The sequence below is a fragment of the Carassius carassius genome, chromosome 22 (assembly GCF_963082965.1).
Source record: "Carassius carassius chromosome 22, fCarCar2.1, whole genome shotgun sequence".
In the NCBI taxonomy this organism is placed as follows: domain Eukaryota; kingdom Metazoa; phylum Chordata; class Actinopteri; order Cypriniformes; family Cyprinidae; genus Carassius; species Carassius carassius.
Window position 1 is genome coordinate 17,990,070 of NC_081776.1, and position 20,911 is coordinate 18,010,980.

Sequence of the window (20,911 nt, forward strand, 5' to 3'; positions counted from 1 at the left end):
CTCGGACAATCTCAAATCAGCAACACTGACTCTATTTAGTGGTGTACCGCAAGGATCAGTTTTGGGTCCAATTTTATTTACTATTTATATTAATAACTTGGGTCAAGACATCCCACAAGCTCATTTTCATTTTTATGCGGATGATACCGTTATTTATTGTAAGGCTGCAACTTTACACCAAGCTTTTTCACATTTACAAACCGCTTTTAATCTTGTTCAGGCACAATTGTATCATCTTAAACTAGTTTTAAATGTTGAGAAAACTAAGACTATGCTCTTTTCAAAATCTAAGAAGTCCCTTGAAAGTCTCCCAAATATTTTTACTATACATGGAGAGCAGATTGAACAAGTCAAATTGTATAAGTACTTGGGTATATTAATTGATGATCAGCTCTCTTTTAAGTTGCACATTGAAAAATTGGTACAGAAGCTCAAATTAAAAATAGGATTTTATTTTAGAAACAAAGCCTGTTTTTCTTGGAAAACCAGGAAGAGATTGGTTGCTGCTACATTTCTCACTGCACTTGATTATGGTGATCTGCTCTATAGAAATGCGCCTGATAAATGTTTATCTTTATTGGATACTGTCTTTCATAGTGCACTAAGATTTGTGACTGGATGTAAAGCATCAACACATCATTGTACTTTGTATAAAATGACAAATTGGCCTTCATTATCAATGAGGAGGCACATTCATTGGCTTATGTTTATTTATAAGTCTATGTTGGATATGCTCCCTTCTTATCTTTGCACTTATATGTCTCGTAGCAGCTGTTCCTACAATTTGCGCTCTGGTAATTTGTATTTGTTGTCTGTACCTACGGCCCGTACAGAGCTTGGTAAGAAGGCCTTTAGTTATGCAGCCCCTTCCACATGGAACACATTGCAGATTGATTTGAAGTTGCAAAATCTGATTTCTTTTGGTCAATTTAAACACTACATGAAATCTTTAGAAATAGATGCTATAAATCGTTGTCACTGCTTTTAATATGTATTTTTAAGTAGTCTAATGTTGTCTAATTTTTAAGTAGTGTAATGCACACTGTTTATTTTTATGTATGTGTGTTGGTTGTTCATATTTGTTACTGTGCGCTGTCAATGCACTGTCATCTTGGCCAGGTCTCTCTTGGAAAAGAGGTTTTAAATCTCAATGAGATCCCCTGGTTAAATAAAGGTTAAATAAAATAAAATAAAAATCTTCACACCCCCTGGCGGGAGATCAGGACCAACAGAAAGGCAGGCTGACGACCAGGTTGTTGACAGTGAAGGGAGGAGTCAGATAGGAATCAGGAGGAACCATGGCAGATCAGATGGGGGGGAGGAGACAGGAGGAGCCAGGGTGGATCAGATGGAGAGAGGAGCCAGGGAGAAGACAAGAGGGAGCCGGAGCAGGAGGAGCCAAGTGGGACCCAGACCACAGCCAGGAAGGCGGCCCACGGTGGGCAGATGAAGAGAGGAGCCATGGTGAGGGAAGGTGAGCCAGTGAGATGGGGAGAATCCAGAGGACCAAGGTGGAGTAGATGGCACAGGCAATCGAGGCATAGGCAAGGATTCAGAAGGCCATGGTGGAGCCTGAGCAACAGAGGACCAAGGTGAAGCTGGAGGGAGAGAGGAGCCTAAAGGAGCCAGAGAGATGGAGGAATGAAGCGAAGCCAGAGGCGTGTATTCCCGAGGCTAGGCCAGGTCGACAACAGATCAAGGTGGAGCCTGAGTGATGAGGGAGCCCAGCAGAGTTGGTGGACAGATTGGCCATGGTGGAGATGAGGGAGCTAGAAGCCATGGTGGAGCTGCTGGGTTGACGGGCCAAGGCAGAGTACAAATCCAATAAATCCACTGAACACAATCTCTGCTCATCCTCATCATAGGAAGAGTGGGCAGCGCTGTGTAATTCTCTGTGGTGGATTTCATTGCCGGCTCATGCACTTGTTCAGATGTGAAATGAGGCTCGCTCCATTTGGTGGCTCTGACTCTCCATCTGCGGTGGCTGTTGCTTTGCACAGCAGGCTGGAATTTGGCTGAGCTCTTGGTCAGGAGTGAGACTGGTGAGATTTTCCTCAAGTTTTACGCCCCTTACCTGGACCCTTCCTCTATGAACAGTGCCCGACCCACACAAACCCCGCAGCACAACGAGGACACCAGATTCCCTGTGGTTTTGGACACTCTCCCCCTTTGGCCACCTTTATCCCCTGTTTTATTTGATTTTCTGTTAATAAAAGCCTCTCCAAGGCCTGACACCACGCCCACTGTGTCTGTCGTGTGCTCCTCCTGTCACAATATATAAATAGAGAGAGAGAGAGAGAGAGAGAAGAGTTCTTATCTCATTTCCATTGCATTGCACAATAAATAAATTAAATAAAATAAACAAAATTAAAGGGCCAAACTGTAAGATTTACAGATTTACAATTGTAGCACTTGGCACTCACAAACAGGTTATCTTGTGAATATTAGGTCATATATTAGGTTATCAGAGAGTGAGTGGTATTTTTTTATTTTAATTAGACTAAATTATAAATTAAAATTAGACTGAGAGTTTTAAATGTAATGTTTATGGCATCTCATTGTTCAAAATGTGATCACACACTTAGCTACCTTAAGCATTATAAGCATTATGCAACACTTTAAACAAGTTAAATGTGCGAATAGAGTTTGTATCTGTATCTTATGGAAGCCCATTTCCCCCACTGACTTTGTAACTCGTAATTGTGCGTTTATAGATTGCAATTATGAGAAAAGTACAAATTGCGAAAAGTAAACTTATAATGGTGAGGGGAAAAGTCAGAACTGTGAGTCAGAACCTTTTTTTCTTTTTTTTTACTCATTTAATGTCACACTTTCAGATATTTACAGAGGAAATTGCATTGCAAAATCTTTTAGGTATAAGGTTCATGGAAACATTAGCAGGAGCAGTGCTAACATCATAATATTTATGCAGAACATTTATAGTAATACATTTATCATGAGAGGTGGGTAGAGCTGGTAGATTTACAAATTGTAAACCGGTCTAACCTGTTTTCAATCAGGAGGACTATATAGGATGCACTCACACACACTCACTTTGCTGATTATTGTTAGCCTGTCACCTTTCCCTAGTTTCTGTGTTTTTTGCCTTGCCTTTGTGTTTTTTCCTTGGACTGTTTACCTTGTTTCTGGTCATTTGCTGCCTGTCCTGACTATTGCCTGTTTATTGGATTACTCTTTTGTCTGCCCTGGATTGTTTGCTGTTGTTGGACCCTGCATGTTTTGACCCTGCATGTTTGGACCACTTTTGATCCACTAGTGTGTTGTCTCACCTCCCCAACATTACAACATGGTGAAAACAGAAGTTAGTAGCTTAATCAAGTTTACTCATTTTAGGCTATGTAATCTGACTACTTTTTAACAAACAAGTTTTAGACTTATGTTAAAACATACTATACTGTCATTTAAAAAAAAAGCAAAGAGGAAATATATATATATGTATATTTAAATTTATAAATGTATAGTTTTTCTATATATATAAAATAACATCATAAAATGCATTAAACATTACACAAAGGTTAACCAAACTGAGTTTGATTTAAGCACTGCAGTGGTAACCTGCATCAGAGTACCGTAAATATTAAAATATTAACTTTCTCCAGAGATATTTAATGTACATTTATTTTTAAAGGGTTTGGCTGACATAAAACATTTGGAATCCCTGAATTACATGAACAAACATTAATAAACATGAATTACATGAACAAACATTAATAAACATGAAAACAACATTGGAGAAATTGTTGCATGCAAATTGTTGAAAATATTTCCACTACATGCCCAAATTCTTCAAGATTTTTAAGATTTTTATTTCCATATGATGACAATACAGTGCTATCACCAGTGTTTAGTAGCATGTATAATTATTTGTTTCATACACAGTCTAATTGCTTAGGAGGTGTTTTTTTCCCCTCAAATTATGTGCATTTTTTTTTTTTTTTTTTTTACATAATGTTTGTGAATATAGTCAAAGCTAATTAGTATGACACAGTAGGATTTTTAGAAAGGACAATTTAAAAGAGAGGGAGAATAGGGAGAACCAATAAATTACAAATAATTTACTGCAATCGTGTACATGTAATCATGTAATCCATACAAATGTAACTGTAATCTGATTCTAAATGTTCGAAAATGTAATATACTCTAATTACAAGTACTTAATTTTTGGAATCTGATTACATAATCCAGATCACATGCAGTGTTTGGAATAAAGGCGTTTAAAAGAACGGCGTTAGGTAATGACGTTATTTTTTCAGTAACGGGGTAATCTAACTAATTACTTTTCCCCGTCGTTACAACGCCGTTAACGTTACTGAACGTTAAATGCGGCGCTTTACTATGCATTGATTTAATATGCAATCCGAACGCACCCCTGGCTCACACAGCGAGTGAGCAGGTGGGTAATAACGAGATAAGCGATTATGATTGGCTAAGGCAGAGTCATGTGTTTCATGGTAGCCAATCAGAACCAGTGTTTTTACACACACGCGCCAGCGGCGCCAAACACCATAGACATCATATCACCTATATGATGTCTATGCCAAACACACACAGTCACACACACACACGCAACAGCTACACAGAGATTCGCAGCAGCAGGAGAAATGGCGAGTCAGGAGCAATCCGATGAAAAGTTGGCATTTTCAAGGTGGAGATATAAGCACTACTTCAAATTCATTGTAGTCAAAGGCAAGAACGTGCATGTAATGTGTACATGTAATGTGTGACACACGCATCTACAAAGCTAGTGGCCAAAAACACTTTTCTTACAAAGAGTGCAGGATAAAACTCTTGCTGTCTGTTGACATGCAATAAATCTCGAAAGTTATGTACGAACACCTGTCTGTTTTACTTATTTCAACTGACTTGTGAAAACTGCTAAAAAAAATAATAATTCTTTCACATATAGCAACTTTTTTTTTTTTTTTTGTTTTTTTTTTTTTACAGTAACGCAAATAGTTACTTTCCCTGGTAACGAGTTACTTTTATTATAGAGTAATTCAATTACTAACTCAGTTACTTTTTGGAACAAGTAGTGAGTAACTATAACTAATTACTTTTTTAAAGTAACGTTCCCAACACTGATCACATGTAATCAATTACTACCCAGCATAAAAAAAATAAAAATAAAAAAATGTTTTTTTTTTTTTAAATACAACATCTGTCATCCAAGAATTGTTTAACATTTAATTCATTGTCATTGCCACCAGAAAGACGTCAGCTGACCAAACGATCCATAAAGAAAACTATAATCGATAGGGTTGCCTGAGATCAAGTGACTTTCACTGAAAACAAAAATCCCCGTCAGCAATATCTGTATTGATTCAAGCTGTATTGAAACCAGTCTGATCGATGTGTCATATACTTTGGAACCACAAAAAGGCAGTCAGATGCATTCATTAATCTCTAATCAAGCATGCGCTAATGCAAATTGCACTACACGTCGCTGTCAGTGTGACTAACCACTTGTGTGTCATTATGAAGGAGTTCAATTGAGGGCAAGTAAACAACGAACGCAGACTCTTTTCTTTCATAAAAACCATGGCAACGACAGCAAAAAAAAAAATAGTAAAATGAATGTGCTATTTAGTCTGATACCTCTTTTACGGAATGGTTTTATGTGGAATTGTTGCCATGCATTCCCATTTTCAGTCACCATGTCAGCCTCTCTATCTCTGGCCTTGGATAAGTTTGAGCAGCCCTGATATCTGAGAGTACCCCAGGCAACTGGTTGCTAGGTTTCCAGACATGCCCATGAGATGGAAGCCAGGTCTCTCTTTTGCTTTCTCAATCTTTTTCTTATGTTTTCTTTCTTTAGTGCATTGTACTGCAGTATAACCCAGTGACACCAAACTCAGTGCTGTAAAGAGATCATATAACAGTAAATTATGTGTAAAATTACTTCCACTTAAAGAAGTCAAGAGTGCATATGCTAATTGCTTACAGAAGCTTTAAAATAAAAAGGTGTTTTTTCTGGTTAGTGTCATTGCACTTTAACATAATTGGGGATTCCATGACAGCAAGGATCAAAAGGAAAATAATTACCTTCTCGTTAAAAAAAATATAAAATAAAATAAAAATTGCAAATGCAAACATTTCACTGCTTTCATTAATGTCTCTACCTTTGAGGGAAGCTATCTGGCTGAGTGGTTTCCATGGAGATGGAGAGGAAATATGTGTCATGATGACAGCAAATTTAAGGGTGTAAAGTATGTCTTGATTGCAGTACTTTTTCAAATATGTTCTAAATTTGGGTTCAAATACTAGTGGACTGCAGTGCATACTACACAGTACACTTCAAAACTGCCTTTTTTTGGTTTTGTTTTGTCTAAAAAAATAAAACCAAAAAATAAAAATGATCACTTGGTTACCAAGTTCGCACTGCAATCAGATTAAAAGAGCACACAGATGTCTTGCCAGTTTAGTTTGAAAGTAAAGATTGCATGTCTGAGTGAATTAAAAAGCGTTGTTCCTCTGTATAGGCCTGATCTGAGTGTTTCATAAATTTGAGTTTGGAGCCATAATCAAATGAGCGTCTCTATTCGCTATCTCTGGAGAATATCCAGTCATCACTCTGCATGAGAAACTGCAAGCTTCCTCTGACAATATCATGCTAACACAGGACAGTTTCTCTGCCAATAGGGTTTTGTGTGTGAGAGCAAAGAGTTAATAGAATAATACACCCAAAAATTTAATTTCTGTATCATTTTCTCCTCTTCATGCCATTATTTTTCTCTTTATTTCTCAATACTTTAGATTTTTCTGTGGTAGTTTCTTTACTGCCTTCAAGAAATGTTTAAATATGTTTGTATTAACAATGTTATTTATTTTAATGCCATGGATTACCCTCCTTATCAGTTTATGGAGAGTAGGCAACCATTATAATTTCACACTGGTAGATACAAACAAACAAATCTGTTTATTAGCTGTTAAATGCATACATATATGTGTGTGTTTGTGTGTCAGTATGTAAAGTTTGGCTAACTACCATTTCTTAGTGTTGCTTCTTGCTGGGCCACTTAATATTTTTGGTTGTTTTGGAGCATAAAAAGGGCTTTAACGACCGTAAACTGAATATCATCCATTCCCAAATCTACACCCATGACTCTTACAAGGCTCATTTAATCCATTTAATCACTGTCAGTGTAAATGAGGCTTTATCAGTGTTATTTCTTATTATAGTATGTGAGTCATTCTGGTTCTATTGATGTAAATATGTATTTATATTTGTGCTTTCAGAGGGCCCGGTAATCTGGCGCATGTTGACCTACCCTCCGGCACGCAGGGCTCTCATTGTGGGTTGTGCACTCCAGATGTTCCAGCAGCTTTCTGGCATCAACACGGTCATGTAAGTCTCATTTACTCAATTCGTAGCTAGATTTTTAGGTTCTCTTTGAATCTCAACCTAAATCAGTAAGTGTCAGGTGAAATACTATTTTCAAATCTGTTATTTTCTTAGGAGGCCATATTGTACCCATCAACCCCCAAGAGCTTTTAAAAGCACTTCTAATGCCAGTCAGTTTCTCTTAAAAAAAAAAAAAACCTTCTTAAACTCTGTTTCAAAGCTTTCTTAGCTTAATTGCTGTCTACATAGTAAACAACATTTAAGGAAGTATCCTTAATTAAATAGAACCTCTAGCGATTTGGAACTAATGTTAACAAAGATTAATAAATACTGTAACAAATGTAATACTCATTTTTATTAAATGGAACCTTATTGTAACTTTAGTGAATACCCTGCTCTTTTTCGATCCTTATAGACTGAGCTATTTTTCAAGCATCGTAAACCATCTCGGACTGTGTGCTGTTGCTAGGCAACCCCTCATGGCAAAATGAAAGTGTTTATGGCAGGGAGAGGAGAAAATTGTGTGTGTGACTGTGTGTTTACTTTTTCTCAGCTGTCATTTTGGAAGATGACAGGTCATGACAGATGGGTCCTAAAATGGCATTCTCGATCAATCAAACACTATTCTTATCCTTCTGTCGTTGTCAATCAATCTGTTAAGAGCAGGTTTAGACAGACAGTTGAGTAGTTAAAATTGACAGGAACACTCATACTCATATATGATGTATATGTGATGTTTAACCTGATGTGCTATTATGTATTTACCCCAATCGTCAATCGTTTCTGCACTGTCAGATGTCAGGCTTTGTACACAGGAAGTCTTGTTGTGGGATGTGTTGACTGTCAAGCTTAACCTCGGCAAGAAGCATTTGTCAATACCTCTCGTGGAGCAAATGTCTGGGGTGACATGTGCCGATTTTATGTCAGTTGGAAATATTGATTTGGTTTATCCATGTATTTTCGAATCCACTGTTTTACAAGAAATGCAAAAAAAAGCACTTTATTGTTTTTTGATTTTATTTATATGCCCATTTACAGTCAGTATTTAAGCTGTTATCAAGGCCGAAGGAGGTCATACAGTATATTAAGGTTTTCTTATTAAATGTGAATAAAGACTATTTGGTTGTTTCAGTTTGTTATTTGCCTAATAAATTACAATAATTTATTATGACAGCATATCTAATAAATTGGTTAAGCATGCTTAACAGATTTATTACAATGTATTTATTGACTGTAACTGGATAAATAAAATAAATACATTTGTGGTTTTATTAATGAGTTAAGCACTGTGTGTATTTATTTATTTATTTATATGACACAGCATTTTATATTACACCATAAATGAATTGCTAATTTTTGAAGTCAGTGTCTTCACCGGCTTATTATATTTGGACACAAGGACAATAGATTTGTTTTATCAGTGATCAGTAGCCCCTCCTGATGGACGAGACCCCTGTGTAGGCTGAAGCACTGGTGTAATTAGCTTGTGCTAATGCTGCCTGCTTTCCTGCAAACAGCTTTCACTCCACTCCAAAGCCATTCACATGCCTTAATTGCTAATTAATGTATTATTTAGTATAAAACATTGTCTTTACATGCTAGGAAAAATGCTAGCATTTAAACAAGTCTCAAGGGTTGTGGAGTGATCAGAATTGCTGATGTTGGATGGTTGTGGGTTTCTGAGATGACATCCTGAATTTGTATGCGTGCATAGCAACTGAACCTCATCTGTGCATGGATAAAATGATTAAATTAATCCCTGTTGCCAAAACTGGCAAAACAATCCGAAATCTCTGTTTTTTTATAAAGATTGATGCTAATTAGAGGCACTAGCGGTCATCAGCAATACTGATTGCTTCGAGTGATACATTGTTGGCCTGTTTTTGTTCTTTCTGGCACACTATTACTTGTTCATTGGCTTTGTGACAGTTCTGGCCAAACGGTCTTTGGCATTCTGTGATTTACGATCCGTATGGAGTTGCTCATGATTCATGCTTACAAGCCCATGGAACTACCACTGTCTGTTAACTGACTATCTGATGCATATGCAAACAAAATTGTCAAGAACTTTCTGGAAACTATAAGTTCTGATCTGGGGTGCGTATCCCAAAAGCATTGTTTGTTGCAAATTCTATAATTACCAACATGATTCAACAAGTCTGCAGTTCCTGAATAGTTCCATTAAAAATTCGCAAACCCTCATTGTGGCATTCATGTGCACTTATCTTGTCTATTTAAAATTCATAAAATTAGTTCAACATGATTTAAAGTCAGCATTAGATGCAATGTGGACCAGACTTTACTGATATATCATTTTTAGGAACTGCGAGCCATTTTGTTTCCCATTATGTGACATTTTAGCTGCTGTCTACGTCAACATCCATAATACTTTGGTCAGATGAATGTCTTTCATTTTTGGTTATGTCTGTCTTTTGTGCGTGCTGTTGGGTGCAGATCAGTGTCTATATAATACCATATACCATCTGAGTACAAAACAATGTTCATTCCTTTCATTAGTGAAATAGGTTAGTCCCCATGGGAGTGTTTCTCTCTCTACCTCTTTGTCCGTCTCTCTCTTAGCGTGTCTGTTTTTCTCTCTCACACACTCATTTTTCACTGGCTTCAGTGCTGAGAGCAAATCCACAGTGCCCTCAACGCTCTCAGCCTGCTCTCCATTACGTCCCTTCGGTCCTGTTAAATCACATTTATCATGAAGATGGATTGTGTCTGAGATTCAACCAAACACAGCACAAGCAATCTGTTGCTCTATCGAGCAGTCAGTCCGTATGCAAACTCCTTTTAAAATGCTAATTTATATTCAGGGTCACTATTTCAGGAAGACATAAGATCTTATGAAAGCCTGAAACCTTTAGTCATTTTTTAATAAGAAAATATAATATCAATTTAAATTGAAAATAGTTCTTAAGGTTTAAAAATATATATGCCAAATTTTCAGCCATTTGGGCTAAAGAAAAATAATCAGAATGTATAGAAACCTCTTAAAATCTGGTTTCTATACAGTCCATCACTAACTGCAAAAAAGTTTAAAAAAAAAAAAAAATTTGGAAAAAAAAGTTTTCAAAAAAAAAAAAAAAATTCATTTATTGTCTTATTTTATTTTGTATGCTAGCAAATCCATATTAAGATGAGGCCCCCAGGAAATGCCAACATTAATAGTCAATGATTTATGATTAACAACTATAGTTCCTTTCTGTTCTAAATAATTCCGGAAGCCAAATAACACGTCAAAGGAAGTCACATCCAAAATGCCAGCCAGTTTTATCACAAAACATTGTTTAGCAAACTCTTACCAAAGAAGCTTCAGATGAAAACGTTTGTTTTGATTGAGTGTATAGCAGTGTTGTAGAACTCAAAACCATACTCACTGGAGTCTTTCTTGAGCTTGAGTTCAAATCCATATTTTCATTGACTCACTTTGACTCAAACTTGACCCGCTTCAGGTCTCTGTCTTGACTCAGACTCTACCCTCTGCTGGTCATGGTCTTAACTCGGACTCCTACTCAGATCATGGCCTGGACTCAAACTTGAAAGAGCCAGTCTTGTTGATGAAACTGGTTTAGAGCACAGCATGTAGGAAGCACCCAGACAGCAAAATTAATGGGAGCAACAAGTCAGTGAGTGGAGCCAAGATCTTTGACAGATAACATCTAGGTTACATATGTAACACTCGTTCCCTGAAGGAGGGATTGGAGACGTTACATCAGAAAGAGACTGACCAATGGGTTCTCACCCAAGAGCCTAATCACCTTTGAGTGGTAAAAAATGAGCCAATGGTACACAGTGTACCTTTGTCTGCGGGATTTGCAACGCGAGCTTCGCCCCGCTCTATATGGGTATATAAGGAGCAGCGCATGCAACTCACATTCAAGTATTTGTTGAGGAGCAGAGCCAAGTGACCCGGCCGTTCAGCAGAACAGCAATGTGGCAAAGGACGTAACATCTCCTTTCCCTCTTTTTTGGGAATGAGGGTTACATACATAACCTAGACATTCTTTTTCAGTCGGTCACATTCGACGTTATGTCAGAAAGAGACTGACAAATGGGGTCCTTTACAAAACACCACATGGCTGTCTTCCAGTGACCCGTGTGAATGATAGAACCCTGTCGTGAGGCAGCATGAGTGAGGGCCTATACCAGGCACAGAATGCACTGGGTAGCATATTCCAGCTCGACATATGTTAGCAGGCTGCCTGATCATAGGAAGGCTTACAAGGGCAGGTACCATCCGCGTGGCAGTGATACACATGAATCTCTAAGGTACCTAGCCCGCAGGGTAGAATGTTTCAACAACAGAGACAGCAAGGTGGCTTTCCAAAGGGAAAGACACATGTTATCAAGATACTGTACCTACTGTGGAAGTACACATGTGGGATTGCCCAAAAAAGGGGAAACACAACACATGGAGGAACCTAGTCCAACAAAGGGTCTCACCACAGGGCATGCACTCAAGTGCTGAACATCAACAGTGCTGGAGGAACCCAGGGAACTGTTGAGAATAGCTCACACATCCTATCTGTAGAGTGGAATGGCGCAGCAAGGTCCTGTTACTGGCCCGAAGGCATGAGTACCCGGGAGGACACGGGCTCTACACGGAGATTATAAAATCTTGCAAATGTGTTAGGTGTCGCCCAGCCAGCAGCTCTACAGATGTCTGTTAGCGAGGGGCCATGCACCAGCGCCCAGGAGGAAGCCACACTCCTAGTTGAGTGGGCCTTCACCCCTAGGGGGCATGGCAGGTCTTGAGTCTGATAAGCCAAGACAACTGCATCCACTATCTAGTGGGATAACCTCTGTTTGTAGACAGCCTTTCCCTTCTGTTAGCCTCCGTAACAAACAAAGAGCTGATCAGAGGTCCTGAAGCACTGAGTTCTGTCTACGTCAGTGCAGAGCACACATACCGGACAGAACAGTGCCAGGGCTGGGTCTGCCTCCTACAGGGGCAGCGCTTGCTATTTACCACCTGATCTCTAAAAGGAGTGGTGGGAACTTTGGGAACGTATCCAGGCCGGGGTCTCAAGATAATATGAGAGTTGACTGGCCCGAATTCCAGGCGTGTTTCATCAACTGAAAATGTCTGCAGGTCCACGACCCTCTTAAAAGAAGCCAAATCCATCAGGAGTGCCGTTTTCAATGATAAAAAAGTTCAACTTTCAAAAGCAAGGGTTCGAAGGGAGCCCTCTACAGTGCGGATAGAACCACTGCAAGGTCCCAAGAGGGAACTTGATGAGGGCGTGGCGGATTGAGCCTCCTGGCCCCTCTCAAGAACCTGTTGACCAAATCATGCTTCCCAAGAGACTTACCATCAACAGGGTCATGGTGAGCCAAAATGGCAGCCACATAGACCTTCAGGGTGGAAGGCGACAACTTTCGTTTCAACCCTTCTTGAAGAAAGGAAAGCACTGACCCGATCTGGCATCTCCAGGGGTCTTCACGACGTGAAGAACACCAAGTGCCGAAGAGGTTCCACTTCAAAGCATCGGCGTGTCTCGTAGACAAGGCCCTAGCCGAAGTGATGGTGGCTACCACCTGAAGTGGCAAGGTACCTAAACCTTCCGTGACCCGTCCAGAGCCCACACATGTGGGTTCCAAAGATCGGGACGCGGGTGCCAGAGGGTGCCCTGTCTCTGAGAAAGAAGGTCCTTCCTCAGAGGAATTGGCCAGGGTGGGGCTGTCGTGAGGAGTTCTCCGGGGACCAGGTCTGGCCAGGCCAATAAGGTGCAACCATGAGGACCTGCTCCTACTCCTCCTTGATCTTGCACAACATCTGTGCAAGAAGGCTCACTGGGGGAAACGCATACTTGCGCATGCCCAGCAGCCAGCTGTGCGCTAGAGTGTCTTTGCCAAGGGTGCCTTCAGTAAAACAACTGGCAGTGGGGATTCTCTGGAGAGGCAAACAGGTCTACCTGAGCATCTTTGAAGAGTTCCCAAATCAGCTGAACTTACTGGGGGTGGAGACTGCTGACTTGAAAGCTTGTTGTCTGCACGATTGAGCCTGCCTGGTATGTGAATGGAGGAGATGTCGAGCAAGTTGTGACATGTAACGGGAGCGTAGACTGCCCTGACGGTTGATGTACGCTACGGTTGCAGTGTTGTCCATATGGACCAGAACGTGCTTGTCCCTCAGCAGGGCCTTGAAGAGTTGCAGAGCAAGCCGTACTGCTAGCAACTCGTGACATGCCACTAAAGTCTACTGGGTCCTGTCCTGGAGCCTTACACAGCATGCCTGTTGCATGTGGCACCCCAGCCTGTGGCAGAGACATCTGTTGATATGACAACATGTGTGGTTCTAGGGGAACGCCAGCCCGTAGAAACGAGAGGTCCGACCACGGCGTGAAGGTTCGGATGCAGGCCGGAGTGACCATCACTCGGAGCATGCCTTGTTGCCAGGCCCATCTTGGGACTCAAGCGTGAAGCCAGTGCTGAAGCAGCCTCATATGTAGCAACCCAACAGTATGACTGCCACTGCAGATGCCATATGCCCCAGGAGCCTCTGAAATAGTTTAAGTGGAACCACTCTCTTGCCTTTGAATTGACTAAGGCAATTCAGCAGTAACTGCACACGTTCGTTCGTAAGCTGTGCAAACATGGCAATTGAGTCTATTCCCATACCGATAAAAGAGATCCTCTGCACATGGGAGAGTTTGCTCATTTCCCAGTTGACCCAAAGACCCAGACGGGTGAAGTGTTTGAGCACAAGATCCCTGTGCTCACACAACCATGCACACAACCTCTGCGCGCATGACAGGAGCATTGTTGCCCAGCAGCGGGCCGCCAGGGCAGAACATGCTTTATGGCCTCAGACTGCTTTCTTGGCGGCAGAGAACTGCTGGGCAAAATTCTCCACCACGTTGCCAAAGAGGCTAGCCTGGGAGAAAGGGGAGTTGAGGAGCTGAGTCGGATCAGACTACCTCATGTCTGCCAGGTTCAGCCATAGGTGGTGCTCCTGGACCAATAAAGTGGACACACCTGACCCAAGGAGTGCGCAGTGAAAGTGAAAGTTGTGACATTTGCCAAGTATGGTAACCCATACTCGGAATTGGTGCTCTGCATTTAACCCATCCAAGTGCACACACACTGGAAAACCTCTGGGTCAGCACTGCCCCGCTGCAGCTCCTACAGCACCTTGGCCTGGTAGTCCTGAAGGGTGGCCATGGCATGCAAGGCAGAAGCAGCCTGGCCCGCAGCTCTGTAAGCCTTGGAAACTAGCGTTGATGAATACTTACAGGTTTTGGAGGGAAGCTTGGGACCACACGTGGAGGCGCTCTGAGGACACAATTGCATCGCAACAGAATGCTCCACTGGGGATATCCCAGCATACCCTTTGGCCACTCCGCCATTTAAGGCAGTGAAGGTGGAGGAAGCACCAGAACAGTTTTGGGCAGTTAAAGGTGCCTTCCATGAACTGGTCTCTTCCTGTTGCACCTCCGGGAAGAAAGAAACCGAAGGGGGGCGCTGATGATCAGCATGTGCAGCCCCCAGGAATCAATCATCCAACCTCGAGCGCTCGGGACAAGGTGGAGGATTCCACTCGAGCCTGATGCTCTCAGCTACCCGGTAAAGCACACCTGTCAGTTTGTGTTCAGACTCGGGCAACGCTGGTGCTCCCGAGCGAGGCAATGCAGCCGAATCCTCACCTCCCAAGGACTCAAGCCTGCCTTGTAATGCGGTGATCGACATTTAATTTTCCTTGTGAGCCCATAATGAGATGCCAGGATCCTGATGAGAGGGTCCAGCAAACTCATAAAGATACTCAACCAGCTACAGCATTTGTGAGGGTGGTGTGGCCAGAGGAGGCTGGCTCGTCGAGGAAGCCCACACGGAAAAACTCAGATCCCTGGGTGTCCACTAGTGGTCTCACTTCCCCATAGTCACCACACTGCAGGCACTACATTTCCCACAAAGTTTTTGCCCCTTTTATCACGGTTAATTGCACACCTGTTAATTGCACTCAGCTGTCTCCATTTTCATCGTTTTCACCTGTCTATATAAACCGGTCTTTTTCTATCTGTTTGATGGAGTCCTTGTTTTCCGTCACCCGGCTTTCTCGTGTTCCCTTGTGTTTTTCATGTTTCTTGTTTTTGGTCTGCTTTTCCTGTTATTGACCAGTTTTTGGATTACCCTATTAAAACACTGCAATTGGATTTCTTGTTTCCTGTGTGCATTCGTTACAGCCCTCTTATGAGAAGAGGAGCTAAATCCGGGTGTGGAAGAGGGCACTCTATAATCAAGTCTCGATCTTAATGTCGAGATGGTCATGTCCCCACAATGAGAACATGAGTCATCCACGAACGCAGTCTCAGCGTGCTGAAAGACCAGACACGTGACACAGCGAACGTGGCCGTCATGAGGAGCCATATATCGACCGCACCCAGAAACACACAGGCAGGAAGCGAAAGCTTGAATGCGAGTTGCTTGCGCTGCTCCTTATATACCCACACAGCAGGGTGGAGCTCGCAATGCAAATCCCGCAGACCAAGGGACACTGTGTACCACTGGGTCATTTTGTTACCACTTCAAGGTGATTGGGCTCTCGGGCGAGACCCCATTCGTCAGTCTCTTTCTGACATAATGTCGCACGTGACCTACTGAAAGGGAACAAGCTGTCTGCTGCAGTTCCTTTCACACAGGACTAGGGGTATGATCCCTGAATATTTATGAAGTCAGTTAGGTTATGGTTGTATATAGTATGTAATGTATATGTGTATATAGTTGTTGCTCTAAAACAGGACTGACACCAACATTCTGGGGATGTGTGATTATACCCACTGCATAATTAATCACACACACACACACAAAGGCTTGACATCTTGACATTCTGTGAAATCACAACCCAGTGTGGTGTTTTTGAGCTTTCAGTCATTAAAATCATGCCTTTGAGGGCTTAGCATGTATGAGGAAGACAAATGGTACATAAATAACTCTCACTTTTCTCTCGGTGGAGTGTGGCAGCAGTAAGACCTTTGAGAAAGCCTCATAACTTAAATGTCAAAGTGAGGTGTGTGTACCTTCCGCTATAGTGAATGAGGCAGTCTGCCGACCAGCGGGACATTGTGTATTTGAGAGTGTCTGGTTTCTGGCACCTGTGTACACTTTCATATTTCCGGAATAATAGGGGGTTTTAACACTGATGACTTTATATAAAATGCATTCTAGTAACTTAAACGACTTAAAATAGTCATTTATAATATTTAACAGTTTTGTGTAATAAAATGTTATAGTTATTTTTGGCTGTTTATTTGTTTTAATGTCTTTTAGCTGTCAAATTGAAGGGCCATGCTTAGCATTCTTATATCCAATGTATCTTGTTTTATCTGGCTCTGGAGCAAATGATGATGCCCAGTTATCATTATTAAGAAAATGACCACGACCATAGACTATAGTCCACAACTATAGTCAGTTATGAAAATGGATAGTTTTTCATCTGCCTATCTCAAACTGTTACCTAACAATGGATTTTTTTTTCTCAATGATGAGAATGTACATTGTAAGACATTTAATGAATCCTCTTATCAACAAATCTTCTGAAATGAGTCATACATTTTTTCTTTGAAGGTTTTGTTCTGTGCCATATTTCATAGTTCTGTGCTAACAGTCATATTTAGTCTCTCTGAATCTGAGTTAAATTGACTTTTTTGCTACTGTACATTTAAGATTTATTTATGTAAATTACCTCTGATATGACTGGCTAACATCTTTGTACACCATTTACTCATAGGATTGCTGTTTGTACAACATTTACTTCTACGGTATATTTGCAGTATAGTCCATACTTTCTATCCATTAATAACTGCTTGTTTTCAAATTGTACGATTTATGAAATGATCCACTTCAATTAGAAACAGGCCAGTCAACTAAGTCCAAGCAATCAGATTGGTCTTAAGAGCGTCTTTATGAATCCAGTACGTGTATGAATAATGGTGTGTTGGTCTTTATTGGAAACTTTATTTTAACAAAAGTAAAAAATATATATATATATATCAGTGATGCGCGAGTCAATGCATTAATAACCCCCACCCGACCGACGTTTTCAACTAACCCACCCACAACTCGGACCGCAAAAAAATACAAATAAAATATTGTACCCGACCCGCTTCCTGACCCGCATTTTTAAAAAGCAGTAAATCCACATCGTAGTGTCATTGGGCCATAGGAACTTAGGCAAAACTAACTAGGCAAAAAAAAAAAAAACCTTAATCAATTATAATTTTGTCAGGATTTATAAAAAAAATCGTCAGTAAGCTCATAATTTGTACTAAAATAGTCTAGTCCAGCTATGTCTATTTGTATGTTTCTGCAAGGTCAGCAGACATTGAGGCTCCGGTTTGTTCCGGTCAGAGCTCGTGAGCGGAGAGCGCATTTCTGAATATCCCGATCCGCTCGCTCATTCCGTGGGGTTTCTCAACCCAGATTGGCCTGCTGGTTCGAAAATATGCAAGGAGTCATTTTATTGTTTAGTAATAAACTGGTGTTTTCTGTGTCGCTGCAAAGATGAAGTTGACGATGCGGACTCGCCATGAACGCCAGAGAGAAATGCACATTTCATATGGATTACATCATCAGAGAGTAGCCCATTTATTTTGGTTTGAATATTTTCGTTTAAAAGAATAAATTTCAAGCTTTCTGTAATATATAGCCTATATTTCTCAAATCTGTGAGGCACACGCTGAGTTTAGTTCACATGCAATGCAAGTGATCATGTCTTATTACATTGTCTGCTAGGCTATATATTTGCTTCTTATTTATTAAACACGGGCAACTGATTGACTGTAGGCTTTCCTAGTCAGCAAAAAAAAAATTAAAATACATTTTCAAAGCATCAAACTAATTGTGAATCCCCTACATGCCCATGTCAAATGAGATCCAGTCTAGACGTTGACCACACCAGTCTTTTTCTCATCAAAACACTCAAATACCTCTTCACCAGAGCCCTCCCTCCATCCCTCACTCGCCATCTTACATCTATGTTGATTCCTTGACTCACATCGAGAAATCAGTGGTGAATTTGCCATGCAGGGTTATGTCCGAGTGCTCTTCAAACTGTTTCTATTTTCAGACAGGAATCCATCTCACACCTTGGCATGAGTCCACGGCGTTTGGCATTTTGTGTTTAATGGAATCTTTCATTTGTATTCATGTTTAAGGAGGTTAACAGCACTTAGATAACTCAAGGCCATGACAGCATTAGCATTTCATAATTCTGAAGGTCAATCTGTCTTGTTTTTCTATTTTTCAGCTTCACTGAGAATCTTTTAACTATCGGCATCAACAATCCAGCTTACATAAACCAAGAAATAGGCTTCTATTTTGGTTGATAAACTATAGAGCTGGTAATTTAGCTGGTCGTTATGGACTGATCTTGTTGAGATGGTCATGCTTCATGATAAAAATCAATGTTTTAATAGTAAGTAGACTAACTTGATGCTTTATGTGAATGGTATGTGAAAGATATTTTTTGGAACACTTTGCCTGGTGCAACTCTGATTGGTGGAATCAGATGGCTTGCTTAAAGTTGTATGCATATAAAGTATTTAACCAATTTCGCACATCAAACACATTTCGTAAATTTATATAATGTAGTAGTGTTGTCAAAAGACCCGGTACTTCGGTACCAAGTCGGTACTAAAAAAAAATGTATGTGACGGTACCAGGTTTCTTTAAGTACCGGTAGTACCGAGGTCCCGTTCAAACCCGGTTCAGCGCTATGATTTCCGCGCTATGTGTTCTGCGCGTCTCTGTGTGAATTAATGAATGGCAGAGACGTGCGGGTTTGTTTACTACATAGACCGAAGCGCATGACGCTTGCATTAATTTCAGCATCTGAGCTTCAGAGTTCTCTCTCCATCAAGCGATCTGAACTTTTCAGTTCATCTCAATGGACGCACTGTATTTGATGCTCTGTAAACTCTTTGTGAAGACGCACGACTCACCGTCGCTTTGCTGATTGCGCTGTTTCTCACACATGCAAAGAGAGAGAGAGCGAGAGTCTTACCACGCTGAATCGACACGCTATATGTAAACTATTCTTTGTTGTCTTCTCCAGTCAAAATAATTGAGTTCATATAGAATTATTCATATTTATTTTCGGACAAGCAGAAGACATACCGGTTTCTCCGGTAGTGGGCGGAGCTAATGCGCAAATGGCAATTTCATTGGCTGGCGCTGATTTCTTACCGTCCCTGTTTTTGATTTCAGCAAATCATTTTGACCGAACGCAAAAACACGATTAATATTCATGAACCCAGCAGCTCATCAATTCATAGTGCATTGTATATACATTGGTATGATAGTAGAATTAGTAGTAGTATTGTCTTTTAATAATAATTAATATGATCTATTACTATTTTTTTACAGAAACCCTCAATGACCAAAAATATCTTAAGCATCACCACCAGTCTTAAGTTCAGTTAAAATGACAAATATGCATTCATTAGCTAGGCCTAAAAGTTCATTTTTACATCAAGGCATTGTGCTAGAAATATTACTATTATTTAGTAAAATGTATCTGATACTGCTACTACTGTTGAAAAAAATTATAATACTTTATTTTTTAAAGAAATAAATCACAATATTTCTTCCATGTTTTAATTTTAATAGCAAATCCCCTTTATTTACCAAAAATAAAATGTTTAAATTTCAAAAAAATAAAAGACAAATTAAATTTGGGTGAAACTTGTTTACTGTTTTTCATAATTATATAACTTGTAGTAAAACTTTAAACACAGTTGTAAATAAGTATAAAGAATGGCATTGGTTTTATTTTTAGTGCTAAAAAGTTATTTTTATTTTTAATTAGCATATTTTTGTGTTTTGCTTTGGTACCGAAATTGGTACCGAGAACCGTGGATTTACTGAATACTGAAATTTTGGTACCGTGACAACACTATAATGTAGTTTGTAGTTTAAAGACAGGTTACAAAGACATATGATATTTGGTGCCCTTATCTTGCATTTATCAATACTAACATGATTGAAGGGCAGAAGGTGATATTAACCACTTGAAGACCTGTAGATCTGCGGCTGAGATTATCTGAACAAATCCACATGGGTCGCTCACCCACTGCCAGAATCATTGTATTATGAAACAAGGGAAGAAAGCACTTGCAATGGTGTGCAGAGAATAAGACACATCTATTTTCTGCCCCTGTAGTGAACACTCATCAGTGGCTCAGGCTCCATTCGTCTTATTTACTGACCTTTGACACCACTTTTACCACAAACAATACCTCATCTGTCTATCATTGTACTACGGTACTGTTCCCACGTGTCTTCTTTTATCAGGGTTTTTATCCAGGATGTTTGTGACCAATAGAAGAGAAAATTAAGGAATTCGTTTTTTTCTTCTATTCAAGAAGACTTTTGATAAGGGCAAACAAAGGCATCCAATTTTCATCAATCCAATGGGATGGAGCCAGGATGCTTTTAAGGATCAAGACAGAGCACTACACACAAGGGAATACTGTGAACAGAGAACTAGGCGAACATGATACATCTCATCTGAGAGGCCTGGGTCTGCAGGCACACCCGATG

At 40.3% G+C, this 20,911-nt stretch overlaps 1 protein-coding gene across 1 annotated transcript in view; it reads left to right on the top strand.

Annotated features, from left to right (window-relative positions):
• Nucleotides 1–20,911, top strand: part of LOC132099087 (proton myo-inositol cotransporter-like) — a 99,815-nt gene that overhangs the window by 67,585 nt on the left and 11,319 nt on the right. Inside the window, exon 4 of the mRNA XM_059505528.1 lies at nucleotides 7,258–7,366. Within this exon, the coding sequence (XP_059361511.1) occupies nucleotides 7,258–7,366 (109 nt within the window). The remainder of the gene's footprint in view (nucleotides 1–7,257; nucleotides 7,367–20,911) is intronic.